This window comes from Nansenia antarctica, assembly GCF_963989245.1.
Source record: "Nansenia antarctica genome assembly, chromosome: 7".
Lineage (NCBI taxonomy): Eukaryota > Metazoa > Chordata > Actinopteri > Argentiniformes > Microstomatidae > Nansenia > Nansenia antarctica.
This window is the reverse complement of record NC_137677.1, coordinates 29,618,139-29,631,111: the sequence shown is the minus strand read 5'-3', so window position 1 is coordinate 29,631,111 and position 12,973 is coordinate 29,618,139. Positions and strand designations below refer to the sequence as shown.

At 50.4% G+C, this 12,973-nt stretch overlaps 2 protein-coding genes across 3 annotated transcripts in view; one reads left to right on the top strand and one right to left on the bottom strand.

Annotated features, from left to right (window-relative positions):
* Nucleotides 1-2,697, bottom strand: part of nudt6 (nudix (nucleoside diphosphate linked moiety X)-type motif 6) — a 23,210-nt gene extending 20,513 nt beyond the window's left edge. For both annotated transcript variants that reach the window (XM_080536487.1, XM_080536488.1), the window contains exon 1: nucleotides 2,326-2,697. In XM_080536487.1, the coding sequence (XP_080392613.1) occupies nucleotides 2,326-2,605 (280 nt within the window). In that variant the 5' untranslated portion in view covers nucleotides 2,606-2,697. The remainder of the gene's footprint in view (nucleotides 1-2,325) is intronic.
* A 308-nt stretch (nucleotides 2,698-3,005) lies between these two features.
* Nucleotides 3,006-12,973, top strand: part of afg2a (AFG2 AAA ATPase homolog A) — a 145,494-nt gene continuing 135,526 nt past the window's right edge. The window contains exons 1-3 of the mRNA XM_080537348.1: nucleotides 3,006-3,033; nucleotides 3,237-3,443; nucleotides 4,809-4,933. Coding sequence (XP_080393474.1) covers nucleotides 3,275-3,443; nucleotides 4,809-4,933 — 294 coding nt within the window. The 5' untranslated portion in view covers nucleotides 3,006-3,033; nucleotides 3,237-3,274. The remainder of the gene's footprint in view (nucleotides 3,034-3,236; nucleotides 3,444-4,808; nucleotides 4,934-12,973) is intronic.

The window sequence follows — 12,973 nt, the reverse complement described above, 5'->3', positions numbered from 1 at the left end:
TTCGGGTTTAGGACGACAGATGTGCAACAAAAGCAGGTGTTGGGCACAACCTGTCGTGGAACAGTCGCTACATCCAGACGCAACGCCACAAACCTGTATCAGCACTTGAAAAAGTACCACGGGCAGCTCTATGACGGAGAGTTAAGTGAAAGTCCCGTAGCCCAGTCTAACGTTAAGCAAACTAGAGTTTTAGAGTCGTTTGCGGCTGTTACCCCGTATGAAAAGGGCTCACGAAGGCACCGTGAAATAACCAATTCCATCACGCATTACCTCGCTAAAGACATGGTGTCTATTAACACTGTGAGCAACGAAGAGTTTAAAAAACTAATCCAAACGCTGGATAAAAGATAATGTGATTCCATCCCGCACGTACGGAGCTGAAACATGTGGAGTACTATGCAACAACAACCGATCTGCGGTCGAGCCGTGCACTTACATAGGCCTACATTACGACGAGTTGAAGAGCTTTATCTATTTCAATGTTTACAGAAAGGACCTATTCTTTTTTACTGGACATTTTTATTATCACTTTATTTAACTTGATTGCAGTATGTGCAATATTTAGATGCTGCTCCTGAGCCATAATTAAATAACCTTGTTTGTAGAAAGGTCCTATTTTATTTTCATATTGGAATTGTTAAAAAAAATTTGACACTTGAGAGAAACAAAATGGCAGCTGTTTAAAAAACACATACATAAATATGTTGTTCCAATTCATATCTTTTAAGTTCTCATCCTTGCATTAGAACAGTTTGATGGCATAAGAGCAGTTAACAGTTTGATGGTATCATGTGGTAATGCTCTCTGAAATTAGCCCATGATAGAAGGTGATAGACAGATTCATCCAATCACCTGCCAAGTATTTTTTGAAAGTACCTGCCCTTTTCCAAACAGCTTCCAATTAAGCTTTCCTAGATGGTTGTGTGAAACAAACCACCTGAGTCAGGTTAGTAATGCTCCATCACATGTTTTAATCTGAAGCTTGATTTTAAAGCAACCCAACTTTAAAGCAACCCAATGTAAGTTTAGTTCTTTCACTCGTAGCTCGGGCTGTGGGGGTGCTAGAGGAGGGAGCCTCTAAGTCCCCTGAAGACGTACAAACAAACTGCACGTTGATACGACCTTCCTAGCCGGAGATATGGCCACACTTTACAAAAACGTCCTTTAAAAAAAAAAAAAAAATCGCAAATTAAATCGCAATCGCAATATCTGTCCAAATAATCGCAATTCGATTTTCCCCCCAAATCGTGCAGCCCTAGTTAATGATCGACCGTCTGGTCTAACCCTGCTCTAACCCTGGTCTAACCATGGTCCTTACCCTGGTCTAACCCTGCTCTAACCCTGCTCTAACCATGGTCCTTACCCTGGTCTAACCCTGGTCCTTACCCTGGTCTAACCCTGGTCTAACCATGGTCCTTAACCTGGTCTAACCCTGGTCCTTACCCTGGTCTAACCATGGTCCTTACCCTGGTCTAACCCTGGTCTAACCCTGGTCTGACCCTGGTCTAACCCTGGTCTAACCCTGGTCTAACCCTGGTCTGACCCTGGTCTAACCCTGGTCTGACCCTGGTCTAACCCTGGTCTAAACCTGGTCTAACCCTGGTCTAACCCTGGTCTAACCCTGGTCTGACCCTGGTCTGTTATTAACAGCCTGGTCTGATAGTTAAGAACCATGACTCCTGTCATGTTATTACTAGGCTATAACACTACCAACCAGTTCTATTACTAGGTTATAACACTATCAGTTCTATTACTAGGTTATAACACTATCAGCTCTATTACTAGGTTATAACACTATCAGTTCTATTACTAGGTTATAACACTATCAGTTCTATTACTAGGTTATAACACTATTCAAACATGCTTTGGCTATATTGTTTATACATGCTAAATGAATGTGATACTACGCATGTGTGTCCCTCACACACACACAGACACACACACACACACACACACGCACACTCACACACACACGCACACTCACACTCATACTCACACTCTCACACACACTCCACACACACTCACACACACACACACACACACACACACACACGACTCACACACACACACACACACACGCACACACATACACTCACTCCACACACACACACACACAGACTCACACACACACACACACACACACACACACACACACACAGAGACTCACACACACACACACACACACACACACACACACACACACACACACACTCACAGACTCTCACACACACACACACACACACACACACGCACGCACGCACGCACACACACACACACACACACACACACACACACACACACACACACACACACGCACACACACACCTCTCAGCAGCAGACTGAAGGCAGCTTCACTGATGTCTGCAGGAACGCCGCTGTCCGCGAGGCTGACCGTCACTCCGCCAAACCGGTCAACTGTCCCCGGGAGGACGGGGGTCTCCGGTAGGACGGGGGTCCCCGGTAGCTGCAGGCGCCGTGCTGCCCGGGAGAACGCTCGAGCTGCCCCCGGTAACAGCCCGGTGTGCGCGAGGCAGCCCGTTCTGTTAGGCAGCGCGTGTCTCAGCAGAGGGAGAAGTCTGCAACCCAAAGCTGCCATAATAATCATATAATCATATAATCATATAATAATAATATAATCATATAATAATATAATAATATAATAAACACAGATCAGGTGAGGAAGGTTCCCTGCTGCTCTGACCTTCTACTGGTTACATCACATCAGCTGGCAACAGTTGTATAAATACCGTAAAACTCTGACAGCAACATTTGCAGACTGTCGACTACTTCGTTACAGGTCGTGTCTGTTTGGGTAAATGCAGAACCTGCTCCATCGAACATGATATCTCAGGGTTTGTTCATGTATGTGTCTCTGTATGTAGTCTTTACGGGAATTAAGGCAATCTATCTCCGAATCGACCACCTCGACTACGGTGTTTACGGTAATGGAGGCGGGGCTGAACTTTAACCAGGAAGTGGATCTTCATCCCCATGCACAGCCGAGTGTGACGCCGGTACACATGTTTACTAACGGTAATAATAATAATAATAATAATAACTACTATTTCTATATCACTATTCCGTAGCTCAACGTGCTTTCATCATTATACAATCATCATTTAGTTATTTAGTCATTTAAACGGGTACACATGTTTACTAACGGGTACACGTGTTTACTAACGGGTACACGTGTTTACTAACGGGTACACATGTTTACTAACGGGTACACATGTTAGCTGAGTTGACAGACTGACTCAGAAACAGAAACAGACACATGTCCTCCAAGAAGAACAAGAGCAAGTCCAGGAGAGGGGCTGAGGGGGAGACCTCCACCTCCTCCCCCAGCCTCCCCCAGACCTCCACCTCCTCCCCCAGCCTGCTCACCTCCGGACACGAGGGAGGGACCAGCAGCTGGTTCACTGTCAGCGACCCTGTGGAGAAAGGTAAGACCCTCACCCTAACCTCCATTACCCTCACCCTAACCTCCATTACCCTCACCCTAACCCTAACTGAGTCTGGACAGAGAGAGACAGACAGAAAGAGAGAGAGACAAACAGAGAGACACAGACAGAGAGAGAGAGACAGAGAGACACAGACAGAGACAGAGACAGAGAGAGAGAGAGAGAGAGACAGACAGAGAGACACAGACAGAGAGAGAGAGAAAGACAGAGAGACAGAGAGAGAGAGAGGGAAAGACAAAGAGAGAGAGAGAGACAGAGAAAGAGACAGAGTCAGGACATCACAGTGCTTTAATGTCTCTGTGTGATGAAGGTCCACTGATGGGCTGGTGTTGTTGGTCTTAGGTGGTCCCGACTCCCTAGATAGCGGTGCCATAGTAGCAGTAATACATCCCATAGTTTATATCTGACCTCATGGCTGGTCCAGTAGGAGGTGTGTGTGTATGAATGTGTCTGGCGGTGGAGGTCAGGACCAGACAGGACCATGTCAGATCAGATGTTCCTCCAGACAGGACCATGTCAGATCAGATGTTCCTCCAGACAGGACCATGTCAGATCAGACATTCTGTGGCTCAGGTTCTTCAAAACTGCCGTTGCAGCAAGATACACAACCACAGTAACAGAGCAGAGCAGAGTAAGTCATAATACAGTGATAAGGTGATAAAGTGATGGTAGACGTACTACAGTGGAATCAATAGTGCAAAATGCTGTGCAGAGTACAATAAGATGAAATGCAATTTTATGATACAGTATGATACATTAGACAAGTAGTCAGGTAGTGTTCAAGTAGTCATAGTGTGGTTGGTTTGTTGTTACCTTTCTTTTATGTTACCTGACCCCTCCATGACCCCTCCGTTACCTCCTAACTCTGCCCCTCCCTCCTGTCTCCTGTCTCCTAACTCCGCCCCTCCCTCCTGTCTCCTACCTCCTAACTCCGCCCCTCCCTGCTGTCTCCTAACTCTGCCCCTCTCTCCTGTCCCCTCCCTGCTGTCTCCTAACTCTGCCCCTCCCTCCTGTCTCCTACCTCCTAACTCCGCCCCTCCCTGCTGTCTCCTAACTCTGCCCCTCTCTCCTAACTCCGCCCTCCCTGCCGTCTCCTACCTCCTAACTCCGCCCCTCCCTGCCGTCTCCTACCTCCTAACTCCGCCCCTCCTTCCTGTCTCCTACCTCCTAACTCCGCCCCTCCCTGCCGTCTCCTACCTCCTAACTCCGCCCTCCCTCCTGTCTCCTACCTCCTAACTCCGCCCTCCCTGCCGTCTCCTCTCTCCTAACTCCGCCCCTCCTTCCTGTCTCCTACCTCCTAACTCCGCCCTCCCTGCCGTCTCCTCTCTCCTAACTCCGCCCTCCCAGCTGATGACAAGGTCCCACGGGGCTGCAGGGGCGGCCTGGTGCAGATGAGCCTTCCTGCCATGAGGTCAGCTGACGTCTGCATCGGACGGCCTGTGCTGCTGACCTCCCCTGCTGGTCACCAAGAGGTACTACAGGAGAGAGAGACAGAGAGAGAGAGAGAGAGAGGGGGAGTGAGAGAGAGAGATAGACAGAGAGAGACAGAGAGAGAGAGAGAGAGAGACAGAGAGAGAGAGAAAGAGAGAGAGAGAGACAGAGAGAGAGAGAGAGACAGAGAGAGACAGAGAGGGAGAGAGGGGGAGTGAGAGAGAGAGACAGAGAGAGAGAGAGAGAGAGAGAGAGAGAGACAGAGAAAGAGACAGAGAGAGATGGAGAGAGAGAGAGAGGTTTAAATGGTTTCTTTATTCATCTTTCAGAAGAAATACAAAGCAAATTCACTCGTTTCATAAATAGAATATAAAACAACAACAAAAAGAAACAAACTTGCAAACATTAAAAACAAGAAACACTAAAAAAATTAAAGTATTAAAAATTAAGTACAAGCAACTCTTCCTCAACTGAGCACAAAACCCCGCCAATACCCCACACATTTATAAAAGCATCTATATTATCTGTCAGTTTATAATACACAAATTCCAGCCTGAGCCGTGCTGCCAGCAAACCCCCCGTCATCAGGACTGGGTCCACTGACCCCTGACCTTGTACAAACCCCCCATCATCAGGACTGGGTCCACTGACCCCTGACCTTGTACAAACCCCCCATCATCAGGACTGGTCCACTGACCTCTGACCTTGTACAAACCCCCCATCATCAGGACTGGTCCACTGACCTCTGACCTTGTACAAACCCCCCATCATCAGGACTGGTCCACTGACCTCTGACCTTGTACAAACCCCCCATCATCAGGACTGGTCCACTGACCCCTGACCTTGTACAAACCCCCCGTCATCAGGACTGGTCCACTGACCTCTGACCTTGTACAAACCCCCCGTCATCAGGACTGGTCCACTGACCTCTGACCTTGTACAAACCCCCCGTCATCAGGACTGGTCCACTGACCTCTGACCTTGTACAAACCCCCCGTCATCAGGACTGGTCCCCTGACCTCTGACCTTGTACAAACCCCCCGTCATCAGGACTGGTCCCCTGACCTCTGACCTTGTACAAACCCCCCGTCATCAGGACTGGTCCACTGACCTCTGACCTTGTACAAACCCCCCGTCATCAGGACTGGTCCACTGACCCCTGACCTTGTACAAACCCCCCATCATCAGGACTGGTCCACTGACCTCTGACCTTGTACAAACCCCCCATCATCAGGACTGGTCCACTGACCTCTGACCTTGTACAAACCCCCCATCATCAGGACTGGTCCACTGACCCCTGACCTTGTACAAACCCCCCGTCATCAGGACTGGTCCACTGACCTCTGACCTTGTACAAACCCCCCATCATCAGGACTGGTCCACTGACCTCTGACCTTGTACAAACCCCCCGTCATCAGGACTGGTCCACTGACCTCTGACCTTGTTCAAACCCCCAGTCATCAGGACTGGTCCCCTGACCTCTGACCTCTGACCATCATCAGGACTGGTCCCCTGACCCCTGACCTTGTATACAGTTGTTTCTTGTCTTCCAGATAGACAGTTTGGCCACTCCTGATAAACAATTAAGTAAAACATGTACAGACCTCTTAGCAGCTGAGTACCGTGGACCATAAATAAAAAGCTTAAAAGAAAAGGCTGTCCCCAAACCCTGAAACCACTCCTCTAGCTGTCTAAAAAGGCCCTTAATGCCCTTATGCATTTTTTTTCTTTCCTAACACCAGGGGAGCCACCCCTCCTAAATTTCGTTGTTTGGTACCTGTACTATAGCAATGACAATAAAGACCATTCATTCATTAAGCCTGGGACAGAATAAAAAGGTGCTGTCAGGACTCCCCCCCTGAACAAAAAGGGCAGCCCTCCCCTACACTGGGATCCAGGTGCACCAGATGTCTATTTGTGGCTATGGCCCCATGCACAATCCTCCACTGGAGGTCACCTGTCCGTTTATCAATGGGGGACTTGTACAAGGACCTCCAGCAGCCTTTCAGGGAAGAGTCTGGACGAAAAAACTCAGTCCACCTCGATGCCTCCATCCCTGCCAAAGAGCGTAGGTGTGACACTTTAACACAAGTGTAATAGATTGCTTTTTTACTTCCCCCAACTCTGGGGTTTTAAAAGACAGAAAGCATCCCCCTCCTTCCTGCCACTCCCCAATAGCAGGAGAGACCATTAATGGGGGAAAGACATCCCATTGGTCTGACAGAGTGCGGTTGTCAAACACAAATGCTCTTAGGAGCCCTGGCAGGGATGCACAGACCTCTTCCACCAACCTCTCCAGGAGTCTAGAGGATCTAATGTTAGTTTTTTCTGAAAGTTGTCCCACAGACATCTTCATCAAGTGGCCCAGCTTCACACAACCAACTTCTCTCAGGCTGGACCGCAGGCTGGCAGAGGCCAAGATGGGTGTATTTATGAGGGCATTATAAAACAGTGGCACCTCAAACAACCACATCCCTGGTGTTGTTGCTGTGTCCTGGTGGACCTCGAAGGCCTGCCATGCCTGCAGCATTGACAGGTAGAAGGGCGTCAGCCCAGTGAGGTCCACCAACTCAGGCTGTAGCAGGAACAGCTGCTTATCGTAGCCAAGGCGACCAGCTCTCCTTAGCAACAATCGAGCTGTATCCTGCCAGTTCAGCCCAAAGTTGTACAGCAGCCTCTGCGCTGCCTGCAGTCTGAAAGCCCTCACCCTGTTGGCAATATCGATAAGGCCCTGCCCCCCTTCCTCAACTGGAAGGTACAATGCAGGGGCCTTTAGCCAGTGCTGGCCAGACCAGAAAAAACTAACAATAGTCCTCTGTACCTCCTGGATTAGGCCCCTTGGTGGTGATAAAACAATGAGTCTGTGCCATAAGGTCGAGGCGACCAAGTTATTTACGACCAGAACTCTCCCCCTATAGGACAGCTGGGGCAGTAGCCACTTCCACCTAGACAATCTGGCACACACCTTCTCCACAATACCCTCCCAGTTCTGCAACTTAAAATCCTCAGTCCCTAAAAATATTCCTAAAACTTTCATTCCTGCCCTTCCCCACCTGAGACCCCCTGGCAGACTGGGGGCTGCCCTCTCCCGCCACTGCCCTACCTGCAAGGCCTCACTCTTCTCCCAGTTTACTCTTGCAGATGAGGCCTTTTCATAAAAACCTAAACTCTCAACTAAAAAATCCACATCCCGCTGCTCCTTTATAAAAATATGAATGTCGTCAGCATATGCCGACACCACCAAAGGTGGGCTCTGTGGTAGCCCCGGTAGGGCGAGCCCCGTGAGCCCATTCCTGAGCCTATTTAAAAGTGGTTCTATTGCAAGAGAGTATAGCATTCCCGAAATAGGACAGCCCTGTCTGATCCCCCTCTCAACAGGAATTGGACAACTTAAACCACCCCCCACCGTAACCATACAAGATGCCCCATTATACAGTAGTCCTAACCATGCCATAAAACCCTCCCGAAAACCAAATGCCCTCAGAGTAGAAAATAAAAACACATGGTCAACACGGTCAAAAGCCTTTTCCTGGTCGAGAGATAAAACACCAACATCTAGGTCGTACATTTTACACACAGCAAATACATCTCTCATTAAAAACAGGTTGTCCATTATGGACCTGTCCGGGACACAATATGATTGGTCTTTTTGAATTAAAATAGCCAGATAGTCTTTCAGCCTATTCGCTAGGACCTTAGACAAAAGTTTATAGTCTGTACATAAAAGGGCCACAGGTCGCCAGTTCTTGATCAGAGATAGGTCTCCTTTTTTGGGAGAAGGGAGAGAGCTGCACGCCGGCAGGAGACTGGCAAGGAGCCCCCCCTAGCACACTCCCCTAGCACACTCCCCTACTACACCCCCCTAGCACACTCCCCTAGCACCTCCCCTAGCACCCCCCCTAGCACACTCCCCTAGCACACTCCCCTAGTACACTCCCCTAGCACACTCCCCTAGCACACTCCCCTAGCACACTCCCCTAGCACACTCCCCTAGCACACTCCCCTAGCACACTCCCCTAGCACACCCCCCTAGCACCCTCCCTAGCACCTCCCCTAGCACACTCCCCGAGCACCCCCCCTAGCACACTCCCCTAGCACACTCCCCTAGCACACTCCCCTAGTACACTCCCCTAGCACACTCCCCTAGCACACTCCCCTAGCACACTCCCCTAGTACACTCCCCTAGTACACTCCCCTAGTACACTCCCCTAGCACACTCCCCTAGCACCCCCCCTAGCACACTCCCCTAGCACCTCCCCTAGCACACTCCCCTAGCACCCCCCCTAGAACACTCCCCTAGCACACTCCCCTAGCACCCCCCCTAGCACACTCCCCTAGCACACTCCCCTAGCACCCCCCCTAGCACACTCCCCTAGCACACTCCCCTAGCACCCCCCCTCGAACACTCCCCTAGCACACTCCCCTAGCACCCCCCCTAGCACACTCCCCTAGCACACTCCCCTAGCACACTCCCCTAGCACACTCCCCTAGCACACTCCCCTAGTACACTCCCCTAGCACACTCCCCTAGCACACTCCCCTAGCACACTCCCCTAGCACACTCCCCTAGCACACATTTACATTTACATTTTTGGCATTTAGCAGACGCCTTATTCCAAAGCGACTTACAATCAGTACATTTGAATACTAAGCATGTGAATCAGCAGTCCACTATTCGTTGCAGGAAGAGTACTCTAGCTCGGGCCCGGGGAAACTGATAGAAGGAAAAACCTTCTCCCTATTATCGCCTTCAACTAAAACTTTTTTTTTTTTGGGGGGGAGAAACTGAGTAACAGTACAAGGGGGGCAGTAGAAGTTCTTAGGGACACAGTAAAGGGGAAAGCGGGTGTCTTTAGGAGACGTAGTGGTGAGGGTCAGAAGATGTCTCAGGAGGAGCAGTTAAGATGTAACCTGAAGAGATGGGTCTTCAGTCTACGACGGAAGATGGGTAGTGACTCTGCCGTTCTGACAGCCGTGGGGAGCTCATTCCACCAGCGGGGAGCCAGTGTTGTGAAGAGACGTGATCGGGCAGCCCGACTGCTGTGTAGAGGAGGTGGGGCCAGTCGGCCAGCCGAGGTGGAGGAACGGAGTGAGCGGGCAGGGGTTTGGGGGGTTACCATTTCCTTCAGGTAGGCAGGGGCTGTCCCTTTAGCTGCCTGGTATGCAAGCACCAGGGTCTTGAATCTGATGCGAGCTGCTATCGGGAGCCAGTGCAGGGTGCGAAGGAGAGGGGTGACATGAGAGTATTTGGGGAGGTTGAATACCAGCCGGGCAGCAGCATTCTGGATGAGCTGCAGAGGTCTAATGGCTGAAGCGGGGAGCCCAGCCAGGAGTACATTGCAGTAATCCAGGCGGGAGATGACCAGTGCCTGGGTCAAGAGTTGCGCTGCCTCTCTGGTAAGGAATGGTCGTATCCTTCTGATGTTGTAGAGGAAGAATCTGCAGGAGCGAGCCGTTGCTGCAATGTTCTCCGCACAGGATAGTCGGTTATCCAGGATCACTCCAAGGTTCTTGGCTGTCAGGGAGGGCGTTACAGTAGAGTTCTCCACTGTGATGGAGAAGTCTTGGAGAGGGCAGGCTTTCCCGGGGATGAAGAGGAGCTCGGTCTTGTTAAGATTGAGCTTGAGGTGGTGGTCAGCCATCCATGTTGAAATGTCAGCAAGACATGCAGAGATACGGGTTGCCACGTGTACATCAGACGGGGGGAAGGACAGGAAGAGTTGAGTGTCGTCTGCGTAGCTGTGGTAGGAGAGCCCATGTGAAGAGATTACCGAGCCAAGAGACTTGGTGTAGAGGGAGAAGAGTAGGGGCCCTAGGACGGAACCCTGGGGAACTCCAGTGGAGAGGGTTCGTGGAGAAGATAGCGATTCTCTCCAGGTCACCTGGTAGGAGCGGCCCGCCAGGTAGGAAGAAAACCAGGAGTGTGCGGTGCCAGAGATGCCCAGGTCTGAGAGGATGGAGAGAAGGATCTGGTGATTGACTGTGTCGAAGGCAGCAGACAGGTCAAGGAGAATGAGAACAGAGGAGAGGGAGGAAGCTTGGGCAGAGTGGAGGGCTTCCGTGACAGCAAGGAGCGCAGTCTCAGTGGAATGCCCAGCCTTGAAGCCGGATTGGTGGGGGTCTAAGTGATCCATCTTCCGGAGATAGTCAGTCAGTTGTTTAGATGCCGCGCGTTCAAGGGTTTTGGAAGGGAAGGAGAGAAGGGATACCGGTCTGTAATTGTGGACAGATGATGGGTCAAGGGTAGGTTTCTTGAGGAGAGGCTTGACTCTGGCTATTTTGAAGGCCGCTGGGACAGATCCAGTGGATAGGGAGGAGTTGATTAGGGTGGTAAGGTAAGGAAGGATGTCGGCGGAAATGGATTGGAGAAGAGGGGAGAGGATGGGGTCAAGAGGGCATGTGGTTGCCCGCTTTGATGTGATAAGTGTGAGAATCTCATCGGGGGAGAGGGGGGAAAAAGATGACAATCCAGAGACCGAGTGTCGAGGGGAGAGTTTGGAAGGGGTGTTAGCATTGTTAGTGGGAACAGTGTTAGCATTGTTAGTGGGAGGAGGGAGCGGTGGGGGGAGAAAGGTGCTGCTGATGTCGTCCACCTTTTTTTCAAAGTAGGTGACAAAGTCATCGGCGGACAGGGAGGAAGGAGGAGGGGGAGGAGGTGGATTAAGGAGTGAAGAGAAAGTGGAGAACAGTTTTCTAGGATTAGAGGCAGAAGAATGCATTTTTGAATGATAGTAGGATGTTTTAGCAGCTGATGCCGAGGAGGCGTAGTTGGCAAGGAGAGAGTGATAGAGGTTAAGGTCATCAGAAAGGCCAGTTTTTCTCCATTTCCTCTCAGCTGCTCTGAGCTCTAGTCTACAAGCATGTAGCGTTTCAGAGAGCCAGGGAGCTCGAGGAGAGGATCGAGCTGGCTTCAAGGTTAGTGGACAGAGGGTGTCGAAGGATGAGGTGAGAGCGGACAGGAGGGTTGAGGATGCCGCATCAGTGGATAGAAGGGAGAAGGATTCGACAGATGGTAGGGAGGATAGGACAGAAGAAGAGAGGGCGCTGGGGGACAGGGTACGTAGGTTACGACGAGAGGGTCTTAAGTGGTTAGAGGCTGAGAGGGAAGAGGAAGTTTTGAGGGGAAGGGAGAAGGATATAAAGTGGTGATCAGAAACTGGAAGAGGGGTAACGGTAAGGTTGGAAGTGTGGGAAGATCTGGTGAAGACAAGGTCGAGCTGATTGCCTGCCTTATGAGTCGGAGGAGAGGGGGACAGGGTAAGGCCGAAGGAGAGGAGAAGGTCAAGTACTCCAGATGAGAGCTTCTCAGATTGGAAATTGAAGTCACCTAGTAGTACGAGCGGAGTGCCATCATCAGGGAAAGAGCTGAGAAGGCCATCCATCTCGCCTAGGAAGTCACCGAGTTGGCCTGGGGGGCGATAGATGACAACAATGTGGAGTTTGACCGGGGAAGAGACTCCCCTAGCACACTCCCCTAGCACCCCCCCTAGCACACTCCCCTAGAACACTCCCCTAGCACACTCCCCTAGCACCCCCCCTAGCACACTCCCCTAGCACACTCCCCTAGCACACTCCCCTAGCACACTCCCTTAGCACACTCCCCTAGCACCCCCCCTAGCACCCCCCCTAGCACACTCCCCTAGCACACTCCTGCAGCACCTCCACTAAATCCATCCTTAACACTAGAACAGCCTTAACACTAGGAAAGCCGTGAGGTGTCGTAGGGCACCAGTGAGTACAAAAAACCTTTCTACCTTTGCACTCGATCAAATGTCAGGACCCTCCTTTCATGACTTTTCCTAGATATGTGCGTTCTACCACCCAGCATCTTTACATTTTCAAAATCGAGTTAGTATAAAGTGATTTTGCAGTATTTCTGTGTGTGTCTGTGTATTTGCCTTGGAATTCGGCTGCAATTCTCTTTTATATCAGCAGAGGTAGCAAGGGGACACACACTGTGCTCAAACTTCAGGCTTCAGTGCTGAATTAGATATAGTGGATAAGACTGATAAGTATGTTACATAATGTCTTTATATATAGGCTATATATAGCAATAGGGATACATAAGATATGTATATGTAC